The sequence below is a fragment of the Macrobrachium nipponense genome, chromosome 12 (genome assembly GCF_015104395.2).
Source record: "Macrobrachium nipponense isolate FS-2020 chromosome 12, ASM1510439v2, whole genome shotgun sequence".
NCBI classification, from domain to species: domain Eukaryota; kingdom Metazoa; phylum Arthropoda; class Malacostraca; order Decapoda; family Palaemonidae; genus Macrobrachium; species Macrobrachium nipponense.
This window is the reverse complement of record NC_087205.1, coordinates 68,749,264-68,774,044: the sequence shown is the minus strand read 5'-3', so window position 1 is coordinate 68,774,044 and position 24,781 is coordinate 68,749,264. Positions and strand designations below refer to the sequence as shown.

At 42.9% G+C, this 24,781-nt stretch overlaps 1 protein-coding gene across 2 annotated transcripts in view; it reads right to left on the bottom strand.

Annotated features, from left to right (window-relative positions):
* The window catches only part of LOC135224575 (ubiquitin carboxyl-terminal hydrolase 38-like), a 476,208-nt gene that overhangs the window by 15,799 nt on the left and 435,628 nt on the right, over positions 1-24,781 (bottom strand). For both annotated transcript variants that reach the window (XM_064263709.1, XM_064263710.1), the window contains one exon: positions 12,052-12,178. In XM_064263709.1, coding sequence (XP_064119779.1) covers positions 12,052-12,178 — 127 coding nt within the window. The remainder of the gene's footprint in view (positions 1-12,051; positions 12,179-24,781) is intronic.

Here is a 24,781-nt window from a genome sequence, read left to right as displayed (position 1 = left end):
GACAGGCCAGAGGACAATAAAAATTGATTGTCAGCTCTTTGCTTGATGTACTGTCCTGGTCTACGAGAGCCCAGTTTGCTAATACGAGCTCCTGATGCTAATGCAATCAAGAATGTTGCATACTGTAGCTTCTGAGTTGTGGTTGTTCCCCCTCTAAGAGGAAGACCCGTCGTTTGTATCAGGTCCACTGAATTGCGGGGCTGATCGAATTCTAAACAACTTGTATAGGGACCAAGTAATTGGAACTCTTCTAGAGCTGATCTTTGTAGTGCAAAGGACCGCAGAAGGGAAGTGACAACTCCTATACTACCGTTAATGCTGCCTTGTATTCCATGACTGCTGTAACTGCAAGGTATTTGTCTTTAAAGGAGATAAGAAATTTTAAAATTTGTTTCCCTAGAATTTTTTACTCGTCTCTCGGTATGGATATAATGTAACTATATCCTCCATACATACTGGTATTGCCAGATATATGAAGTCTGTAATTTTTGCACTACCTAGCAATGTTGGGCGAGTAATTTTCACAGTATAGATAATATTTAAGAAAATCCACTCGTTAAGGTCTTGGCTTAGAAAGGAGGATCCTTAAAACTACTTTCCCTCCTACTATCTGGGATAAAACAGTGGACAGTTTTGGAATTTAAACCTCCCGTTATTAAAGTAATAGGAACCACTGCTTGTTCGGCCAGTTTGGTGCTATTAAGTAAGCAGTTCCTTAGTAGGTTAGGAGTTTGCTCAACACCCTCAAAATCTGGAACTGTGGAGGAAAGGGTATATATTGTCCTCCATCAGTTCCAGTCTTGTAGGAAGGCATCTCTTCCTGTTGCTTGCCTGGCAGTTTGTGATTATCATATGTGGCAAACAGGTCCAATTCCATCTGTGGAAGCATTTTGGCTTTCTGAAAGAGTGGTTGTCTAATTCCACTCTGCTGAGGCTTTAATTTTCTTTGATAGGAAGTCTATTATTACATTGGAACACCCCGTAAGGTGAATTACTGACAAGTACCACTTCCTTTCTTGCCCCATCATACTGAGAGGAGGTATCATCCTGAACTCTTAATGTAGGACATTGCAGTCATGTTGTCTAGAGCCAACTAAATGTCTCTCTTCTGGAGATTTAAGTTTTTTGAGAGAAAAAGACAGCCTTCAGCTCCAGGAAATTGATATGATAATTCCTTAGAGTAGCTGAACACCTTCCTGCTACCTGACATTCCTCCCAACGTCCTCCCAAGCTGTCAACAAGGTATCTGTGTGTATTGTCATTCATAGACTGAAGAGTCGAAGAGTCCGATGAATTGTATTGCCAGAAATTCCTTCTGGGATCAAGGCCGAAGTATCTCCCCGACTTTTTCAATCTTTTGGTGAGGTCAGTCATGCATCTTGTTTGTTGCATGCAAAACTCTGGGCTGTGCAAGGCACATTTTGAGAACGTGCCTCATTCTGTTTCGAGTATGATGGGGAGAGACAACAAGCCATGAAAAGTATCCCAACATATTCCCAGCTACTGAAAGTGTCTGTTGGGTGTGAGGTGGGATTTTGCCAATTTATCATAAAACCTTTTGACTGTAGTTAGTGGACCACTGCTCTTAGGTTTTTCAAGCACACTTTTCTTGCGGGCCCCCAGGTCGACCAGTCGTCTAGGTGGGCTATTATAGTTGTGTTTCTGATGTTTCAAAGAACTACCGTTACTAACTTTGTCAAATCATAGAGCAATGTTTAGCCCACAGGGCATGGCTTTAAACCTGTACATATTTTTCCCTATCCGGAGCCTTAGGAAGGGATGGAAGGGAACAACAACAGGGACGTGGCAGTATGCATCTTTCAGGTCTAAGTCCTTTTTAGAACAATTGAACGCACTACGGCAACAGTAGTTATTCGGAAAATATGGCAAACAGTGTGCTTGTTCAATGTTAATAGGTCTAGAATCACCCTTCGTTTAGAGAAATCCTTTTTGGGGACACTTAAAAGAGACGTACTTGATGACCAACCAAATTAAGTGGTTTAAGTGTGCGATAATACAGCTTGATGGGACTCAGAGTACTACTTGAACACAGTCTTCTTTCTTCTATTGATTTTGGTGGGCAAGCTGGAATCCATCAGCTAGTTCAAAGAGATGGTTGCAACCTTGACATATCAATATGATATACTTCTCAAGTCTAAAAATTGTCAAGTGCTTGACAAGAAGACTACAGCTACCACTAGTAGCCTCAGAAATTAACTCCAATCCCAGCAATTGTATATCTTCATGATAAACAAGACACCAAGGGAGGTGGTTAGATAGCAAGACAGATAAAAGCTAATGAAATTTGAAATAGGTTGAAGCAATCATTCAAGATACAGTACAGTGAAAAACATTTATATTCAAAACAAAGAACTCCTTTTATCTCGGTTTTAAAAAATTATTTGCTGAAGCCAGATGGATCATCAGGGTTTTATATTCAAACCAAAGAACTCTTTTTATCTCGGTTTGACAGACCTCTTGCCTATCACATGGCATCAACATATAAAATTATTTGTAGAAGCCACATGGCTCATCAGGGCTATCTCTCAAGGAGAGCGTGATTGGCAGTAGCAGTGTCTGAAAAGGTAATATAAGTTTCAAAGTATCAGATGTAATTTTAAACCTACTTCTTTGCACTGAGACAAGTCTCATTTTATGACAAAGCATTTTTTTTATAACTGTTAGACAATGTGTGTGCGCAATGCAGTGCACATATATTTTAATTTAAATACGTATTGCAATACACTCCCTGAACACCTGAATTAGCCCTGGTCACTGACCAGCCAAAACTATATCCCCACAGATTTACCCACAAAGAGGGTAATTTTAATTGTCAGCACTACCTACGCTTCAGGTAAAAGCTAATCAAATGAGTTACTTGTGTTACTGTTGGCAATGCTGCTACAAATACCAGCTACCAGAGGCCTGCCTCCTCAATTGTTTTCTGTTTGCGAACTGTTAGGACATGTCCTGCAACACAAACTTTTTTGGTCTTTAGCCTGATCCCCACATATATTTGGCCTTGGAATTCTGGATTACGACCTTGGCACTGTCTTACAACTACACTCCTGGTTTTTGCTCCGGTTCTTGATTGATTTGGACTTTCTCCTGATACTGACCCGGCTTGGACTGGACTTGAGATGGACAAGCTACATAAAGAAACGCCATCAGCCAATGCCTCTACATCTGCCATACCTTCCGAGCAAGTTGTTGGGGGAAATGTCGGAGCTCATCGGAACTGCTCTACATGCAAGACATTTCCTTATGTATTACTTGTAGGAAGGTTCAGTGCAGTGTCAGACAGATGTGAGGAGTGTAGAGATAGGTCGTTAGACAAGAGCTAACGTCAGGCAGGTGTAGAAACACAAGCAATAGATAAGGAAGCGCTAGAGTCAGAGCTATTTAGAAGACAGATTGTCATCCAGCATGTCTATTTTATTTGCTAATTTAATGAATAAGCTAACTAAGAGTAAGGATAGCGGTAGTAATGGTAGAGTAAGTGATGCTAATCGCTCTTTTTCATGCCCCCCTGCCTGTTCCAGAACCAGCCTTAATGGGTGCTGGAGGTCATGGAGACCCACAACCCTGAAAGGTAGGGTCTGCCAGCCCCCTGGCGTGTAGCAGGCAGTGTTGGCAGTAGTTTTCTCCCTTCCCTCTCAAGATGTAAGTTCTGAGGTTGATGTAAATTTAGGTCAGATACAGTTGACTAGGGATAATAGGTTACGTAGTGTTCAGGAAGAGAAGTGCAGGTTTCTTCGGGTTCGGATTCTGTTGTAGTTTTTAGTGTGACAGTTCGTCTTTAGAGCCATCTTTGGTTTTATTTCCTGCTTCGAGTTCTTTGCAACAGGTTTCTAAGTCCTTGGTTGGTTGTTCGGAGGCAGTTTCGGGTTTGTCGGGTTCAGAAGTGTGTTGAATAGTGCTCCTCCGTCTTTGAAGGTTCATTTTTCTTTCTGTGGATAAATTTCATTCGTCTTGCAGTGTATTCTCAGTCTCTCCTTTCAATAAGGTAGCTGGTAATCTTCCTTCTTCGGTTCCCATTTTTATGCTTTCGGGGTTTGAGACGTAACTTGTGTACCGCAGTTATTACAGGGGCTACAGCAATTGGCAGTTTGTTTGCACCATCGTTAGTACTGCTTGTGCCCTTGGCCTCCTTTCGCTAGGGTAGCTGGCAATTTCCTTCTTTGGCTCCCATTGGTTCCGCAATTTGTAGCCTGTCCTTAGGTGCTGTAAGAGTTGGTTTTCTCCACCCGCACAACGTCGGCGTTAGGTGCTCAGTGGTTACTCCAAGTGTGGCTTCTTAATTTTTCTCTCCTTTTTGTTTCTCAACCTTTTCCTGTGGCTATTTCTGTTCCTCCTCCAAGGTGTTCAATGTGGGTTTGGCCTTGGTTTCGGGGTTTCCGGGAGTACTTTCTTCTCTTTCTTGATCAATGTAGCTTCAGCTCCAGAATCCCGTCCTGGTTTAGTGTTAGTGTAACCGGTGTTTGTTGGATCGCGTTTTGTGGCCTCTCCGATCTTAGGGGGAGCCTTGGCCGGCCATTTGTAGTCAGCCAGGTGTTATGTCATAGTCACTGGCTGGTGCGGGCAGTCAAGTGACACTATTTCAAGGGTATGTCATCGTCTTTGGTTGGTACAAGTTTGGCGCAACAGTGTGTTGTTGGCTCTTAGGGGTGGGCGTTCATCGCCAGGGTATGTTTGGCCCAGGTGTTACGTCATCGTCACTGGGTAGTGTGGATCTGCACAGTCTAGAGACTAGCTTACAGTCATGTCATAGTCTTTAGTTGGTACACAGTTGTGGAACTGGGGGACTTTGGCTCTTGGGGTGGGTGGCAGTTGGCCAGGTGTTACGTCATCATCTCTAAGTGTTGCGGGATTGCCCAGTCAAGTACAACTAGCTAAGGAGTCAGGAGTTTATCATCGTCTTGTTAGTATAGCATCGTGAAACCGGATCGGTTGGCTCAGTTATGATGGGATCATTTATGTCAGGTGTTGGTATTGAGCACCCAAGTGTAGCAAGTTCCGGGTTATTGGGTGCTGCTCTTGCAGGTGTTCAGCCTTCTCCTTTTCCTGTTCCAGTGAGGTCAGACAGGACTGACAGACGATACCCTTTGAAGAGAGAATCTAGTACTAGTTGTTGGTTTATGTTTCTCCAGCGAAGGAAAGCTAGTATAAATGGATTGTGAACTTAGTCCATTCTCTCTTTCCGCAGTCTAGGCTCCAGAGGAACCTACACAGTTAATTCAAGCAATGTTTGATATGTTGTATTCACTAAACCAGTAGTCTCTCAAACAGCATGTAAGCTGCTCTGGTTTTGGCTGAGTCTGGCAACTTTTGGGGAAGGTGACTCTAGGCTAGCATCACTTAAGGGGTTGGGTATGCTGGATTCAACCTTGCTTCCTGATCGGAAGTGGTGCATATATGGTAGCAGGTAACCCTTCTCCTGGTGTCTGAGTTCCACTCTAGGAATCTGTTGAGGCTTTTCTCTCATGGGTTCCTTCGATGATTCGTGTGGTATGGGTTACATATCATGAGGCTTGTATTAGCAGACACTTTTTGCAGCCAGTCAAAGGCCTTGTCCACTCTATGTGGATGTTGTCTGAGTTGATGGGGGTTTTCTCAAACATGGTTGGTACACTCCTTCTGATCCTGGACTGTCTGATAACCTCATCACTTTGGTTTCAATGGGGTTGGCATACCAGACTAACATTTTGGCTGGACTACGTTCTTGTAAAGAAGGGGAGGGACTTCTTGTTAAATCATCTGCCTCCTCACTATCCAGACATTCGTAAGAAGGTTCTGTTGAGGGCGCCTCTTGTGCTCAGCTACAGTCTTTTAGAGAGCAAGATATCTCCTCAATGATCAATTTTGTGTCGTTGTTGTCATAAGTAGAGTAGCAGCAGCTTCATTGGTTGATTGTATAGCAGGTGACAGATCTCAAATGCTGCGGTGAATGGTTAGAGCTCTCAAAGTTTGTCACATACTGAGGAACTTTTACCTTGTCCGAGAATCTTATTTGGTTTCCCTAGGTGTCCATCTCATTCCCTTTCCAAAAATGCAATTAGTTTCTTCTTGCAAGGGGTTATTAGTCAAGCGTTGGTTGGTTCTTCATCGCTTTCGGAGCCTTTGAGTTGTTCTTCGCGTCTGAGGGCGCAAAGTATCGCGGATGGCTATCCCTTCGGCTTTCCGGAGGAAATTTTCGGTGTCAGCGATTTTGGAGGTGGTTTCTTGAGAGGCAGTGTGGGTTTTCACGACGTTCTACCTTAGGGATTTTCAGTTTCTTCAGAGAACAGTTACTCGCTGGGTCCTGTTGTTGCGGCCAACCCATTTTATAATTAGCTTGGTATCGTTAGCATGTTAGAAGTTTATGTAGTCAGTAACAGTAGTCTAAATGAACTTGAGAGTTTCTGTTGGTCAAGCTTAGACCTGAGTGTATTGTTCTTTTAGATCCTCGAGGTTAGGCAGATCCCGATGGTCATGTTGGAATAACTTCAATTTCTTCAGCACAGTCATCTGTGTCAGTGAGCAGTAGAGAAATCGAAGGTCCTGCACACTCAACTTTTCCATACATGAGAGGCTGGATAGCCACATGGGAGGTTCACCGTTTCCCCTCCACATATGAGAGGTATAGAATACCACATGGGAGGTTCTTTAGACTCAGGCAGTACCTTGTACTCAACACAGACGTTGAGGTACTTCCTTTGCAAGCATTCTCACCTACAGTTAGTCAACTAGGTGAGTAAAATTTACTTTTACCTCCATGAATAAGAAGTCTAGATTAACACACGAGAGGTACATCTGACTCAGACGGTATCTTAGACCCCACACTTTCTTTGCAGACATCCTCACCTACCGAGTTAGATAACTAGGTGAGGATAAATAAATTCTTACATGGTAGGTTGATAGTGAGTTACCTGCATATGTTCTGTAAACAGGTCAGGCTGAATTAGATTAATCCCACCTCCATTAAATGTTGTTAATCAGGGTAATTCAGGTGTTCAGGGAGTGTATTGCAATATGAAGTTTTCATAATAAAACTAATATTGTAATACAGTGGTACCTCAACATACGAAAGGCTCAACTTACGAAAAACTCGAGATACGAAAGCAAATACGAAAAATTTTACGGCTCTACATACGAAAATTACTCAAGTTACGAAAGGTTGTTGCTGTGAAGTCCCGAGATTTGCCCGGACCACCGAGAACAATTTTAAAACTCCTGCGCCGTCAACTGAGTAAACTTGCCACCATCCTTCCGCTCTCCCATTGGTTCCTGATGCTAGTCACCCCATAAGATCCTGCTCTCCTATTGGTCAGTATCTATCCCTTGTGGTTTAAGTATTCTATTGGTAAAAGGATGCTGTAAATTGAAAAACTTATTCATGCAATACATTTAATAAAAAAAAAAAAATTAAGGTAAAGATAGAATAAAGAATAGAAATGAATGGTTATTATACTGTTTGGTAGTTTCAGTAGTTGAAGAGAGATAATGAAAATTTATGGCTTACTGTGTACTAGGAAAAGTGATTGCTTGGCGATCGTTCGATACTTGTAAGTGCTGGATGTAAACAGAAGTTTGGAAGCTTTTTTTTTTTTTGTTTATTATAGTTAATGGTTACTTAATAATTATTTGAAATGAGTACATGCAATACATTTAATAAAAAAATTGTGAATTAGATATCATAAAATATAAAATAAATCAGACTGCCAACAAATACGTATTTTTTAGAATTCTTCTTCTGTTTTAATATTACGTTACATATATGTTTCATTATAGCTGTTAGTAACTCGGTATCTCCATTAGGTAAAGATAGAATAAAGAATAGAAATGAATGGTTATTATACTGTTTGGTAGTTTCATTAGTTGAAGAGAGATACTAATGAAAATTTATGGCTTACTGTGTCCTAGGAAAAGTGATTGCTTGGCATTCGTTCGGTACTTGTAAAAGCTGAATGTAAACAAACGATAGGAAGGTTTTTTTGTTTGTTTGTTTGTGTATTATAGTCAATGATTAATTAACCATTAAATGCCACGTCGACATTTTTTGTCTCTCGGGTGCTGACTGAACGTATTTTACGTCGACATACAAAAGTTTTTTTAAAAATTTGCGGAAAAATACTTATAGGCCTACCAGCCAAAAACTCTTGAATCACGCGCCTTGGGGGATGCTGGGAGTTCACGGATCAAGGTGTTGTTTTGTTTATAATCGTTACGCAGGCGCGAATTTCTTTCTTGCCGCACTAAAAAGTATGGTGACACATCTCAGAAATTATTTTGTCACTTTGACATAATTTTTGTACCATTTTAAATTAGCCGTTACATAGAGTATTATATATGAAAATGTGCGCATTTTTATGTACGTAGAATACAACAAAAAATACTCATGATTGTAGCTTTTATCAGTTTTGAGATACTTTCATATAAAAACGATAATTGGGCCAAAATTTCAAACCTTCGGTTGGTCAACTTTGACTACCGAAATGGTCGAAAAACACAATTGTAAGCTAAAACTCTTATATTTTAGGAATATTCAATCATTTACCTTCATTTTGCAACAAATTGGAAGTCTCTAGCACAATATTTTGACTTTAAGGTGAATTTATGAAAAAACTTTTTCCTTACGTCCGCGAGCGGTAACTCTTCCGAAAAAATCATACACATGCGATTTGTGGTAATGTTTGCACCATTTTAAAATTAGCCGTTACACAAAGTGTTATGTATGGAAATGTGCGCAATTTCATGCACAATACATCTAAAAACAACCCATGGTTGTAACTTTTATCAGTTTTGAAATATTTTCATGATAAGTGACAAATTTTCAACCTTTGGTCAACTTTGACTCTACCGAAATGGTCGAAAAACGCAATTGTAACCTAAAACTCTTATATTCTAGTAATAGTTTCAATGATTTAACCTTCATATTGCAACAAATTGGCAAGTCTCTAGCACAATATTTCAATTTATTGGTGAATTTATGAAAAAAAAATAACATTTTCTTTACGTCGGCGCGATAGCTCGAAAAAAACAAATCATACGTGCGATTGTGGTAATGTTTGTTTTTTTTTGGCACCATTTTAAATTAAGCCGTTTCATAAAGTTTTATATATAAAAATGTGTGCAATTTCATGTAGAATACAACAAAAAATAATTGAAGGTTGTAGCTTTTCTCATTTTTGAAATATTTGCATATAAATCACGATAAGTAGAAAAAAACTACGTTCGGTCAACTTTGACTCTACCGAAATGGTTGAAAAACGCAATTGTAAGCTAAAACTCTTATAGTCTAGTAATATTCAGTCATTTATCTTCATCTTGAAACAAATTCGAAGTCTCTAGCACAATATTTAGATTTATGGTGAATTAAAAAAAAAAAAACTTTCCTTCCCTCCGCTCGCAGATTCTCCGCCACAAATCTCCAAAATGCGTACGTCGCATTCTCGGAATATTTGCTCCGTTTCATATTAGGCATTTCATAGAGTTTTATATATGAAAATGTGCGCAATTTCATGTAGAATAAAACGAAAAATATTTGAAGGTTGTAGCTTTTCTAATTTTTAAAATAATTGCATATAAAAAATATATATAAAAAATTCGACATTCGGTCAACTTTAACTCGTCAGATATGGTCGAAAACTGCAATTGTAAGCTAATACTCTTACAGTATAGTAATATTCAATCATTAGTCTTCATTTGGAAAGAAACTGGAAGTCTCTAGGACAATATTTAGATTTATGGTGAAATTTTGAAAAAAAAATTAACTCGTTACCTTTAACCATTTTGCGCATAGCGCGATTTGAATACAATTATATATGAAATTTTGTTTTTGCGCTATCATATATTGCATTATTTATACTATATGATAATGACAATTTTTTTCATTTCTGATGATTGCATACTAAACTTCAGGCAATGACAAAAAAAGGAGCCAAAAATGAACTCTTAATCTTGAAAACTAAGCGCGCTGTAATTTTTTGAAAAAAATATTTTTTCCACTTCCGCGCTCACTCCGAGACCGCCTCGGCACACGGAAGACGATTTTTAATATACCCCTTCGACGTTTCAGGGTTAATTAATAATTATTTGAAATGAGTACATACTGATTATTTATACATTTTATTGGCATATTCTAAGCTTTTAGCTTCTTAGGTTTAGATGTCCGAATCATAGACTAGGCTACAGTAGCAACCGCTAACATAGGCTAGGCTTATTGCTAAGGGACATATGCTAAAATCCTAATATATGTAGTAAAAATGGGGTTGAACATTATATGCAGTTGAATATTACTCAAGTATGTACAGTATTTTGCCTTTTTGGAGTCATATTTCTTCCGTCGGATCAGCGTTGTAATCCTAGAACATGTGTTGTAGGCCTGGAAATATAATTTACTGGGGTGTTTTTGTAGGGCTTGGAACGGATTAGGCATTTTACATGTAAAATGCAGTTCAAGATACGAAAAACTCATGATACGAAGGCCGCCTCGGAACGGATTAATTTCGTATCTCGAGGTACCACTGTACTTACCTGAACACCTGAATGATTCCCACCCTCCTCTCCACTTCAATTTGATAGTGAATAATCTAATGGAGGAAGCAGGCCTCTGGTGGCCGGTATTTGCTGCAGCGTTGCCAACGGTAACACAGGTAACTCATCTGACTAGATTTTACCTGCAGAGTTGGTAGAGCTGACAGTTAAAATTACCCACTTTGTGGGTAAATCTGTGGGATATAGCTTGTGCTGGTACCAAGGCTAATTCAGGTGTTCAGGGAAGTATTACAATATTAGTATTATTATAAAAATGCCATATCAAGTACTGGAGTTTAATGACACTGGATTTAGGACCATCCTTGAAAATCCATGAGACACCTCTACACTTACCTACTATGTATATTTACCTACTACGTATATGCTCTTAAAAATTACTCTACTTTCTATCTCAATGTTTTTTCATCACAGCTTGGAGACATCTAGAAATTGCTACTTTAGTCAGTCATAAAAGGTAAAACTTCATATCTTGCTCAGCTAAAATTAGTTGAAAACTTCATTAGTACTCTAAAACCAAATGGCTAGGGTGATTACTGTGCTCCTGATAAAATCTAAAATATTAATGCTTGATTGCTATCTAAAACACAATGAAGCTAGGCCTCTTCTACAATGTATACCAGTGGCAAATCACTGCTGATTGATGATAACGATCCATTATTTCAACCAAAATATTGTGATTGGTGAGGACTTGAAAGCGCCAGTGGCTAACCTAATACCCATAAAGTAACCATCTACAACTTCTTAATGAGCAGATGTAGTATATTAGTAGGTTTTGCATCTATGTAAAAAAAATTTCAGTAGGGTTTGAATATCTGACTATGATGTATTAAGAAAGAAGCTGGACAGCAAGATGGTAGAAAAGCTAAAACATACAAAAGCAACAGGTAAAAGTTCTCTTACTGACAGTCAATGAGGCCAAATCTTAAGGCAAACTAAGACCCTACAAATTCTAATATGAAGCCAATAAAAAATTTCCAAGTTATGCTATCAATTCTACAATGTTTGCACTACAACAGACTTGAAAACTGTTGTTTTTAAAATATATATCACTCAAGGAGGATCTACTCCTTAATAAAAACACAAAGTAACTGACAATACTAGTCACAGGTGCTAGATTCAAGACAGTACAGTAAACCCCCATATTCACGGACTTGCGTATTTGCGAATTCCTCTATGGGCCTCATTATGCGGGAAATTTGCTTATTCATAGTATTTTTCTATAAGAAATATCCCCAAATCACTGTACTTTTACATAAATTTCATCATAAAATGCACTTTTTGTGATAAAACTATTTAAAAAACCAGGTATAAATATTTTAGTGGGGTTTTCTTGAGTTTTAACTAACAAAATAGACATTTTTACCCTTTTTATAGAGGCTCTAAGTATTTGCAGATTCTAACTATTTATGCACGGGGGGGGGGGGGGGGTCCTGGTACGTATCCCCGCGATTAGGGGGCTCTACTGTAAAGTCTTATGTAATAAAATAAAAAAAAACGGAGAAAAGGAAAACAGACCTTTTTATAAAACAGTTGATATGCTGTGTCTCTGCTGAAAGTTCGGGTGAGGCTGTTGATGGCAGAGAAAGATGTGTTGGTCACTTTCTCATCATTAAAGTTGTACCAGTATCCCAGAGCTCCATATCTTTAAAAGAAAATAAGATGTTATCAAAATAAAATACCATTTTCTACAAAACTACTTGAAATACCTGGCAAAGTTGAACGGTCCACTGTACTTGCCCAGCTCCAGCTTCCTTGAGAGGTTAGATGTAATTTCTCCATATCTCAACCTCCCTCTCAAAAAGTTGGGGAAGGGAGAACATCATTAGTTTTTACATAACCACTAATCATAAAAGTGTGATTTGCACATCAGCATTATGAAAGGCAAAGATTAATTGACTTGATTGATATATGACAGTTTGGCCTCATGACCTGGTACTGGAACCATTTGTTTATTTAGTACCATGATGAAGAATGGTAACAGGATAAAACTGATAAGTTATTACTAATAATCTAGTACTAAAGGGAGTCCCCTGGTGTAGTAAGTAAAAAATGGTTAAGAACCATAAAAAATTTTGAAAGTCCATAATGTTCTCAACATCCTCATCATTCAAAACTCTTCTTAAGAAACCTGAAATCTTAAGTTGCCTTTCTTCAATTACATTTTTGGGACACCACAAATAAACCTTTCCTTAATTACATTTTTGGGACACTCCACAAATAAGTGATCAACCGTAATGGGGATATCACAAAGATTACACATCAGTGCCTCAGTGGCGTGATTGGTATGGTCTTGACCTGCCACCTCAGTGGCGTGAGTTCAATTCTCAGGCATTCCATTGAGGTGTTGGAGATGTGTGTTTCTGGTGATAGAAGTTCACTCTCGACATGGTTCGGAAGTCATGTAAAGCCGTTGTTCCCGTTGCTGAATAACCCCTGGTTCCTTGTAACATAAAAACACCATACAAACAAACAAAGATTACACATTGTCATTCTATCACCCTAAACAATGAACTTAACGATTATATGTGTATGACTCATCATTTTGAACCGAACTGTAAAAGTATGCAATATTCTTGATTGCATTAGCATCAGGAGCTAGTATTAGCAAACTGGGCTCTCATAGACGGGGACAGTACATCAAGCAATGAGCTGACAATCAATTTTCTGGGCTCAGCCGTGTCGCTCCGTGAAATGTGTCTTCTTTAGCACTATTTCTAGTAAAATATTGCTATAATACCAGAGAACTGCTAAATTGGACATGTCAGAAGCCTCTGACTCGCTCACCTATATAAAAGGTGTCGGTATAAAACTGGGGCGAGTGTTAAACACTACCACAGCAACCCCTCCAATTAGCCTTTTCCTCATCAAAAGACCCTAAATACGGGGAGCCGACCCAAAGGTCACACCTAGCTACCCCGTTGAAGGCGTCTGTGACGTCATACTTAACGATAGCATCCTCGCGTTTGCACGCTCGTTTTAAGCTATCTGTTCTTTTTCATTGTTTCGTATTATTCCTCGTTATGGATCGCCAATCTGCCCCTTCACCCAAGTTAAGTACTGGTTCAGCTTTTTTCAATATTTAGGGAGTGAATTTGCCTTTCGTTTTGCCTTTATTTAGGGTTTTGTTAGGCGTCACTTTACCGTAGCGGGCGGCGGCGAGTCGCCATTACGGCGTACCCTTGTATTGTACCAGTTTCGAGTGGGCTTCCTTCCTGCTCGTAATATGTGATATTTCAGTACATATTTTATTTAAGTCTTGGGTGGCAGTTTTTAGTCGATCCTGTTTTTGTTTATGTTTTTCTTATTTTCATTATTTTCATGTTTTTCACGGGGGTCTGCATTCGAGCACATTTCTTTGTTACGTGCTTCGCCGTATATCCATCGTTATCCCTTTTATTTTTAAGTTTGGTATATTTCATTCAGATATTTTTCCCTTTTTTCTTTTCGTCTGCTTGCCGTTTCTTATCGTTTTGTCAGTAGGCAAGTAGAATTTCCCCTTTTGTGCCCACCGTTATTGAGTGGCCTCCATAGCGGTTTTATATTTTACGAGATTTTATTTTCATTTCCCCCACCCGTGTTAAAGCATGATTTTCTTTTAGCTTTAAGTAATTGATTTTATTTTGTCTATGTATATGTTGGATGTTAGGTCGGTTAGCCTACATAGGCTATGCCTGCGTTTTCCTCGTGATCCTTTATTTGCGGGGATACGCTGGTCACGTGATCGTCACCCCATCAGCCCTCCCTTCCTCCCCCTCACGTGGGGCCCCATGTAGTTGGGTGCTCCTCTCGCTCAGGTTGTCACTGACGGCCGTTCCCATCAGCGGAGGGGGGGGGGGGGTGTAGAGGGTCCTCCAGGACCTTAGGTTGGTGGGTGTCACTTCTCAGCCGGCTGCCTCCGGAGTTGATGGTTGCTCTGCGTATTCAGCCTCGGTTTCCGTGGATTTGTTGCACTCTGCTTCTTTCAGCTCTCGGAGATTACATCCATCCGCCTAAAACATTCCCTCCCCGCATAAGGCGGGTTTAGATTCCGGCTTCTCCGGTAGTCGTTGAGGGCTATGTTTACGGAAGTTACTCTTCTGTGGGCGGAGATATTATATTTGTTATTTTAGTTTTCATTTTCAATTTTTTTTTTTTTTTTATTTTCGTTTTGCCACGGAACTTGCGAGTTCATGTGGCCGTCCGGGGTACTTCGTGTACCCCCCCCCCCCCCCGGGTCATACAGTTCCGGGTTGTTTTATTTCTTACACAGTCCCGGGACGTAAATATATGAATATATATATATATATATTTTTTTATTTGTTTCAGTTCGGAATGCTCCGGCATATTACATTATTATCATAATTATCCTAATAAATTTGGGCAATTGTTCTTATATATTATTGCACTACAGGGCCATCAGTGTTCTGGGTTCCGGCGTATGGCTCACTCTGCAAGATCTGTGCGGCAATGACGTTTGCCGGGGCCATGCCCTTGTGCGACAGTGTTGCTTACTGATTCCGTAGTCTGGCATCACGAAAACTGCTTTGCCTGCCACGACTTGGTACAACAGGTTACCTCTTCGGTAAGTTACCGCACTGCTTGTTTTATGCATATTGTGATGAAATTATATTACACTACTTGTATTAGTGTAAAAAAAAAAAATGAAATAAAATAAATGAACAATAAAAACTTCTTTAAATTAAATTACATTTATTAATCAACATTTATAAGCATAATGTTCAAGGAATTTACTCGATATTGACACATTCCTTGCATTACAGGCGGAGCAGTCTTTTAAGGATGCTGCACTCTCCACCCTCAAGATCTGGGTTGGAGGGTTTGGACGGAACGTAGGGAAGGCTAAGCCGTATATTCTGTCTCAAGATATGGCAGCTTTGATCTTCCCAGCCGGGAAATCTGCCGGATACGTTGACCCAAAAGTAGCAGCACCAATTATCAAATCAATCCAAGATTCAGTTATGGAACAGCAAGAGGCAGAGTTGCCGGACCTTGGGTTGGAAGGAGTCTCACTTGAAGTGGTTGAGGGTTTGCCCGTTACACTAGATATGGGTACAGGTAACAGGGTAATGAGGCTAGCTTAAGTTGTCACCGGGGTCTTTCTCGAGTGAATCTGATTCTTCCTCTCCCTTACTTTCCAATTCTTCATGGGTTTCACAGGAGGATTGCCCCCTTCCAGGTCGCATTCCTTCTCTGTGATTCCTAAATTAAAGAAAAAACCTTCAGGTAAAACCTTGCTTAAAGGCAAATCAGAGACAAAGCCAAGGCCTGGGCAGGTGCCAGAGGTTCATACACATATTAAACGTAGGCTGAAGTCTCTTGCTAAGTCTTCAAATCCAAGGTCTCAAGGAGGGAATTCTTCCCATTGCCCCACAAGTCCCATTCCATCAATGTCTAGGGATTGGATACCTCATAAGGTACCGCAGGGGGGGCAGGAAGATTCCCCTTTAGTTGGCCAAGACCTGTTCAACACGAATATTTTAAAAGAGGTCAGTAGCCTTGGTAGCTTAGTCAGTTCAGTTGCAGCAAGGTTTGAAGAAGTGTTTAAGAGATTAGGTGCACAGGACTCCCTGATTGCAGGTCTCAGACACGATTCGGCAGTTCCGGCACCTCCTAGTAACTTGGTGCAAGGTCAGAGCATGCCTGACGGGTCCACACTCCCTCCGTTCCACCCTGGTAATCCTTGGAGGGTGGCGAACTTCGCTCCGTTTGTCAACAGGATGTTGACTATAGAAGGTTGTGGCACACGTAGACTCGGGGATTTCGAGTTCTTCCCCGAAGGGTTACAGCCACCATTTATAGGTTATGTTAGGCTTACGGAGGCAGCTCTGATTAGAGAGGATAAGGTCCCCAAGGAGACTGTTATCCTTTCTAGAGATCAGGCTCAGCAAGCACGGATACGGAGCCTAGAAGAGTGGAACTGCTCAAATACTAGGGTAACAGCAATTAAAAGCCCTTTCACGATGTTTACGACTGATGACGGGAACCCCTTACCTTTTACATCAAAGGTAGCAGAACTTACCCTTCAGGCAGTGACTCGGAAGAGCCATGCCCCAGCTTAGGGAGACGATCCCACATCATTGCTACTCCAAGGTAGGGAGGATTTGTGGGAGGATTTGCCGGCTACATTCTCGGTAGGCAAGCTGAAGCCAGATTGTGCAATCACCTTGTTTAGTGAGCGCCTCCCTAAGCTGTCAGACGCACTGATCCAAGCCGAATTTGATGCTAGGACACGTCTCGCAAGGTCTCTTAACTCCCTAGTGATGACAGAGACGGCGGCTCTGGAGTACGCTCAGGAGCCGCTGTTTAAGGTCATTGCGAAGTCGTTACTTTTGGGCATGCAATGTGACTTGTACGACTTTGCGGTTGCTAGGAGAAATTGCAGGAAGCATGTTCTATCTGAGGCTACGGTCAGGCACGAACCCAACAAGCTTCTGGCTTCCTCAATCTTGGGTGCAGATCTCTTCCCAGCTTCGGCAGTAAACGAGGTTCAGAACGAGGCATCACGTCTTAATCAAAGCATCAGGTTGCGTTGGGGCATTCCTTTCAAAAGGAAATTAGAGTCTTCTTCCTCCAGTTTTAGGGCTAGGAAGAGACAAAGGAGGTTCCAACCTTTCCAAGTTCCGCAACAGCATCCTGTGCTACAAGCTGTACCAATTCAGCAAGTATCCCAGCCTTCGACTTCTAAGGCTCAGCCTCAGCAACAGCATCAATTTGTCTTCCTTTCGCCGTCGACTAACCAACAGGTTCCCCCACAGTATTCAGTGTCGCCCGCTTTTAACCCGGTCTATGAGAGTCGGGCATTTCACCCCTTTACCAGGGTTGCTAGGGGTGGCAGGGCTAGAGGATCCTTTCGTCAGCGTGGAGGAGCCAGAGCCCAAGGGCGAGCTAGAGGTGCAAGGTCAGGAAGAGGATCCCGACCCTCATCTCAATGAAGTTTCTCAGGTAGGAGGCAGGCTGTACCTCTTTCGACATCGTTGGGGGTTCAGCAGTTGGGCGAAAAGCATAGTATCAGTTGGATCAAGGGTCCTCCTCCATCCATCACCTTCTATCAGGAACCAACGCAAGAGTTGATGGATTACTCCAGGGACCTTCTCCAGAAGGGAGCAGTCTCCAGGACAAAGAACTTGAAATTTCAGGGTCGTCTATTCAGTGTCCCAAAGAAAGGGACCGACAAAAGGAGGGTGATCTTAGACTTGTCCCGTTTAAACTTGTACATTCGTTGCGACAAGTTCAAAATGCTGACCATCTCTCAGATAGGGCCTTACTTCCCCATGGGGCCGTCACCACCTCTATAGATCTTACAGACGCCTATTATCATGTCCCGATAGCTCAGCATTTCCCGACCTTTCCTGGGCTTCAAACTAGGGAAAGAAGAACTACTCCTTCCAGGTGATGCCCTTCGGGCTGAATATAACCCCAAGGGTTTTCACGAAACTGGCGAAGGCAGTGGTGCAGGAGCTAAGGTCTCAGGGTATATTGGTGGTGGCGTACCTAGACGACTGGCTAATCTGGGAGATGGACAAAGACAAGTGTATGAAAGCCACGGACAAGGTCATGTCTTTCCTGAAATATATAGGGTTTAAGATCAACAGGGCCAAGTCACGGTTGACTCCGGAGTCCAAGTTCCAGTGGCTAGGTATCCATTGGGACTTGGATTCACACACTCTTTCCATTCCAGCAGGGAAGAGGAAGGAGATTTCCAAGGCAACAAGACAATTCTTAAAATGCAAAAAGACTTCGAGAAGGAATCAGGAGAGGATCCTAGGCTCGCTCCAGTTTCCGCTGGTCACAGACGTTCTGTTGAAAGCCAAGCTCAAGGACATCAATCGAGTTTGGCGTTCAAAGGCCAATGCCAAGTGTCGGGACAAGTTCGCCTGGATACCTCTGATTCTCAGGAAACATCTGCGCCCATGGGCAAAGGCCGCAAACCTAGCCAAAGAGTTACCGTTGCAGTTCCCTCCCCCGTCCCTAGTGGTGCATACGGACGCATCACTGACAGGTTGGGGAGGTTATTCACAGCACGAGAAGGTTCAAGGAACTTGGTCACCTCAGTTCCAAAAGCTTCACATCAACATCCTGGAAGCTATGGCAGTGTTTCTGACTTTAAAAAAGCTTCGTCCTCCGAAGAAGACTCATATCAGGTTGGTTCTCGACAGTGCGGTAGTGGTACACTGTATAAACAGAGGTGGTTTCAAAGTCAAGTCATGTATAGCAATTTTTTCTCTAGCAGCCAAAAACACCTGGCATCCATCGGCTACCCATCTGGCAGGAGTCCACAATGTAGTGGCAGACACACTGTCTCGATCAGTCCCCCTGGAGTCAGAATGGTCACTGGACCAGGAATCCTTCAAGAGGGTTTGCAGGAGAGTACTGGGTCTGGAAGTTGATCTGTTTGCTACAGAGGCAAACCACAAGCTGCCTTGCTACGTAGCCCCAAATCTGGACCCTCTGGCATACGCTACGGACGCCCTGAGTATAGATTGGAACCAGTGGAGGAAGGTTTATTTATTTCCGCCAGTGAACCTTCTCCTGAAGGTGCTGCAAAGTTGAGATCCTTCGAAGGTCAGGTGGCTCTCATAGCTCCTCACTGGCCAAGAGCAATTGGTTTCCCCTTCTCCTGGAACTAGGTCTTCGTCCTCACCCTCTCCCGGACTTGAGGCTGTCGCAACAAGTTAAAACGAGGACTGTGTTCGATTCCTCAGGTCTTCACAAAACCCTAACTTTATGGATTTCATGAAGTTTGCAGGTAGGAGAGTAGGGGACATTGATCCACAGAACATTTTGTTCTTGGAGTCAGACAAAATAGAATCTACACTTCGCGAGTATGATTCAGCAGTTAAGAAATTGTCTACATTTCTCAGGGAATCAAATATCAAAGTAATGACAATGAACGTGGCTATAACCTTCTTCAGGACTTTGTTCGAACAAGGCTTGGCAGCTGCCACAATAACAACCACTAAGTCAGCTCTGAAAAAGATTTTTCTTCTTGGGTTTGGTATAAATCTAACTGAGTCTTATTTCACCTCAATCCCAAGGGCATGTGCACGCCTGCGGCCCATTCACAGGCCGTCGTCAGTGTCATGGTTTCTTAACGATGTTCTCAGGTTAGCCTCGGAAACAGAAAACTTCAAATGTGATTACCAAACCCTTTTGCGTAAGACACTGGAGTCTCGCTTCAGGTGCCAGGATGTCGGAGCTGTCATCTTTATCTAGAGACCAAGGGCATATAGAGTTCCTTTCCTCGGGTGACGTGTTGCTTTCGCCAAATAAAGAATTTCTGGCTAAGAATGAAGACCCTTTGGTAAAGTGGTCCCCATGGAAGATTGTTCTGCTTCCGCAGGATCCATCTTTATGTCCTGTTAAGACTCTTAAGGACTATTTATCTAGAACATCTACCTATTCCGAAGGCCCATTTTTCATTAGAAACTGTGGTGGTACCATATCTCTAAAGGGCATTAGGCAGCAGATTTTGTATTTTATCAAGAAAGCCAGCCCAGGGTCATTTCCCAAGGTGCATGACATTCGGGCTATAGCAAATTCTGTAAATTTCTTCAAATATATGAACTTTGATGATCTGAAGAAGTATACTGGTTGGAAGTCTTTGGAGGATCTTAAATATCATGCAATAGCTGTAGGGAGACCAGTGTCTCCTGCTACAACATCAATATAGTACTGTCCTTGTGTCATATGAATCTTTTCCATTATGCCAGCCTCATTAACATTCTACCTACCTCAGCAAATGTCTTTGTTATTAGAATTGGTGTATAGTGTTACGTTTATACAAATTATTGGTAATTATTTTATTATGTGTGTGTTTTGTTGCCACATGTTATTGCTATATGATGTATTTTGTAAATAATAAATTGTATTTTTCCAATTCTAGACTATTTTTTTATTTCTTTAACCCTTCTGAGTTCAAATTAATATTGTATTTCATTTCAGAGGAATGTAGCTTGGTGTTTCTCTGGTACAATTTCACGGAGCGACACGGCTGAGCCCAGAAAAGGGATTTTGACGTAGGAAAAATCTATTTCTGGGCGAGGAAGCCGTGTCGCCCAGTAAAATCCCCCCCTGGTTTTTTTTTTTTTCCCCCCTTGCTGTGCACCAAGCTTCAATGCTATCGATAAGTATGACGTCACAGACGCCTTCAACGGGGTAGCTAGGTGTGACCTATGGGTCGGCTCCCCGTATTTAGGGTCTTTTGAAGAGGAAAAGGCTAATTGGAGGGGTTGCTGTGGTAGCGTTTAACACTCGCCCCAGTTTTATACCAACACCTTTTATATAGGTGAGCGAGTCAGAGGCTTCTGACATGTCCAATTTAGCAGTTCTCTGGTATTATAGCAATATTTTACTAGAAATAGTGCTAAAGAAGACACATTTCACTGGGCGACACGGCTTCCTCGCCCAGAAATAGATTTTTCCTACGTCAAAATCCCTTTTTATTGTCCTCTGGCCTGTCATTCCTGCCCAAGAATGGGACTCCTTTAAAAAGGAAATCTCCTATTCAGAGTAAACTGGAATTAGCAGACATAACATTATGCCCAGCACACGTATACTTAAGGTTAACCTAGGCGTCATGGCAGACATCCCAAAAGGTCCATTTATTTCCTACACTCTGAGGAGGGTTTGACAACACTGCAACCATACCCAGCATGCTTAGGTACGCGACCACAGAAGTTCACCTTAAAAAATGTAAGTTCGCACTTGGTTTCTTGTTCTTTGCTGTCAAAGCTAAAGGTATTTCTGGGCTCAGTTCGTGTCGCTGCGCGAAATATCCTTTAATCCATTATTTCTAAGGTAAATGTACTAACACATACCAGAGAATAAATAAAATAAAGAAAAGGTTCAGTACAACTGACTCTCACCCTCCAAGATGGGTGTCGGTATTGAACACTATGGCGAGTGAGACCACTACCACGAACCGCTTGCCAATAGAAATCTCCCACTACAAAATCCCCACAAGAGGGGAGCTGACCCACAGAGTGGGCAGCAACTACTACTACTCCATCCCATGCTGCCGACTGCTGCGCTCTGGTGGCCATCCTTTTCAGTTAGCGCACAGCGTATACAGTGCCCTTTTTTGCTCTGTGTTTTTTGTGCCCTTTTTTTACTGGATTTATTCGTCATGGAGCGTACAGCAGCCATTGCAGCAGCTAAGTTAAGTAATCAGTGTTTATTGCTATTTGGTTTTTTTCCGGCCTTGAGTCAGTATTTGCCGTTTTTTAGGTATAATACGAGCTCTAGGTCGGAAGCATGGCAGCATGGTTTCTGCCTCTTGGCGGGTTCGTTCTTGGTCTTCCATACCCAGAACCTTCCCTTACTTATTACCTCTGTTATTAGTTATCCTATTTATTTTAAGGGTACAGCCTACGGGGTTTGATGTCATGCATGCATGTCTTTTCACCTTGCGTAGGCATCTTCCATCCAGACCCTAGCCACAGCTCTTAGTATCGGCCCCGGCTAGCTTTGAGTGGTAGACTTTCTTTCGGGTTAGTCGTACACTCCTGGATTTTTTCTCCTACTATTTTATTTTCTTTCTTTACATTTAGTGATTTTGTTTATTATATATATTATGTTTATGTTAGTGTTCGGCGTCTGGCTTCACCTAGCCTAGGTTATGTCCTATTGGTCACATGTGCTTCCGCTCTTCAGTTCGGTTGCTTCTCTATAGCATCTCTCTGATCAGTCGGTTGTGTATCCTAGGCTTTATTGTTTCATTGTATCTCTTGTTACCGCTCTGTGGTCACTACGTGATCACGGAGCAGCCAGACGCCTATCCAGTCATCTTTCCCTCCTCCCGCTCTTCCATAGGGTCCGGGGGGAGGGTTGGTCTGCCCACGCTCGCTCTACATACCCGGGCCTGCCTCCCTCTCCCCCTAGGCGAAGGGAGTAAGGGGGACGGTACAGACCCAGACTGGACTCGACCTCTCCAGCTTCTCGGTACGCTCGGATGGCTAGGGGGGGGGGGGGGGGGGGGGGGGGGGGGGGGGGGTGGGGGGGGGGGGGGGGGGGGGGGGTGGGGGGGGGGGGGGGGGGGGGGACTGGCCTTTGGGCCCCCCCTCCTCCTCCGTCGTTACTCCGTCCGCCTCCGTTGCTAGCTCGAGTCTGTTTTGCCCTCTCCGCCCTTTCCCACCTTACTGGGGCTCTTTATCTACCGAGCTCCGGCGGATCCACGTGGAAAGGTGCTAGTTCACCCTGACGGGCGGACTGCGGCATACAGTTGGTCTCTACTAACCACTCCGTCGCGCTGATATCGCGTCACGCTCCGCCACGCTCCGCCACGCACCGGACTTAGTCCGGTACGTCCCATGTTTTTAGGTTTAAGCTACATTAAACCTCCCCTCCATTGCATGCTCACACCGGATCTCTCCGGGTGGTTATAGCCTATTCAGGCGGTAAGGAGGGGTTATGCCCGAAATTTTTTCGCGCTCCGTCATGCAACGGAGTTCTTTTAACCTTTAGCCTGTAAGTGATATCTTTTAGGATGCTCATGTGTCTTTTCACTTACAGACCACCAACTGTGAGCATCCGGGATGCAATGCCATGCTCCAGGACCCCTGTGGGCATGAAGTCTGCCGGTCCCATGCTCCATGCACGACTCCGCACAGGGAACCTCCAGTCTGGTATCACAAGACCTGCACGATTTGCTATGATCTGGTGAGCCAGCTCTTAGACGGGTAAGTATTTCCAACTCCGTTAGCCAATCCCTACAAGATTATAGTTCTTAAGTTTAATTTTAATCTTATCTTAAACTTAAACGAATTTTATATGGGATATCGCATCCTCTATAATTTTAAGTTAACCTTGTACTTAAGTTTTAATTTTAAGTTTAATCTTAAAAAACTAACAAGTACCCTCTCTTCCAGGCTCCGGCTGTTAGAGACACCGCACTGGCAACCCTGCGGGCCTGGGTCGGCGGCTTTGGGAAGAACGCCGCCAAGGGTCAGCCCTACATACTGGAGAAGAGGTTGGCGTCCTGATCTTTCCCCGGCGCAAGTCAACGGGTTACGTCGACCCAGCAGAGGCGGGCCCGACTATTGCGCTGATTCAGCAGCAGCTCGCCGCTTCGTTGACTGATCCAGGCCAGGACATCTCGTCGGAAGTCGCGACGCTGGACCTAAACATTGAGCCGATGGTAGGTGTTGACGACCTGTTGGTCGAGTGAGTACGTTGGACGCCCAAGGGCTTCCCTTAGGCGCCACTGGATCTTCTACGCCTGCACAATCTCCAGCTTCCTTCCAAGGCTTTTACAAGGAGCCGAGCTTTATACTTCTCCTGATGCTTCTGTTAGACCTAAGGTCAAAGGACAAGCGGTGGTAAAAACCTTGACTAAGACGTCGTCGTCGTCTAAAAAGACGTCGTCGGCGTCAACATCTCGCAAGTCTCCGGCTACAAACCCCGGAGCAGAGTCTAGAGCTTCTGGGTCCGGCTCCAAATCCTCAAGGAGTAGATCCTCCAAGGAGAGATCACACTCCAGCGGAGTAACCGTTCCTTCACTTCCTTTGGTCCCTGTTCAGAGCTACCCGTACCACCTCCGCAGCAGCTCCGCTTTGGATCCCAATGCTGGCCTGTTGCAACAAATGGGGGATCTGGTTGGGACTCTCAAGAACAGTATGGAACAGATGTTCTCCCGGTTGTCTGATAGGATCAACTCCCAGGACATTATCGCCGGACTAAGCCAAGCTCCGCTAGCTACTCACCACCTTTCGGTACAGGGGTAGCTCAGTTGCCACCATATGACTCTCTGCCTCCGTTCAGCATGAACAATCCCTGGAGAGTGGCGTCATACGCCCCTTCCAAGACGGACTTATCTCTATCCCGAATGTGGAACTCGAAGGATTGAGGACTTCGAGTTCTACCCGAAGATCTCCAACCGCCGTTCATCGGCTACGCCAGGCTCACCGCCGCTGCCATGACGCGAGATGATAAGGTCCCTAAAGAGACAGTCCTCTATTCACGTGACCAGGCTCAAAGAGAATGGCTCAGGTGCTTAGAGGACATGGACTGTTCAAACACTAAGATACAGCCGTTTTTAAGAGTCCATTTACAATCTTCACAATGGAAGAGGGTACTTCCGCTTCCTTTCCTGACGAAGATTGCTACGGTCACTATCCCGCACGGCCCAAAGGGGGACTCGTTACCGCAGCTAAAGGAAGCGGACCCTACATCTCCTTTACTTCCCTCAACCGGAGATTTGTGGGAAGACCTGCCCAACACTTTTCTGCAGGCAACTCAAACCGGACTG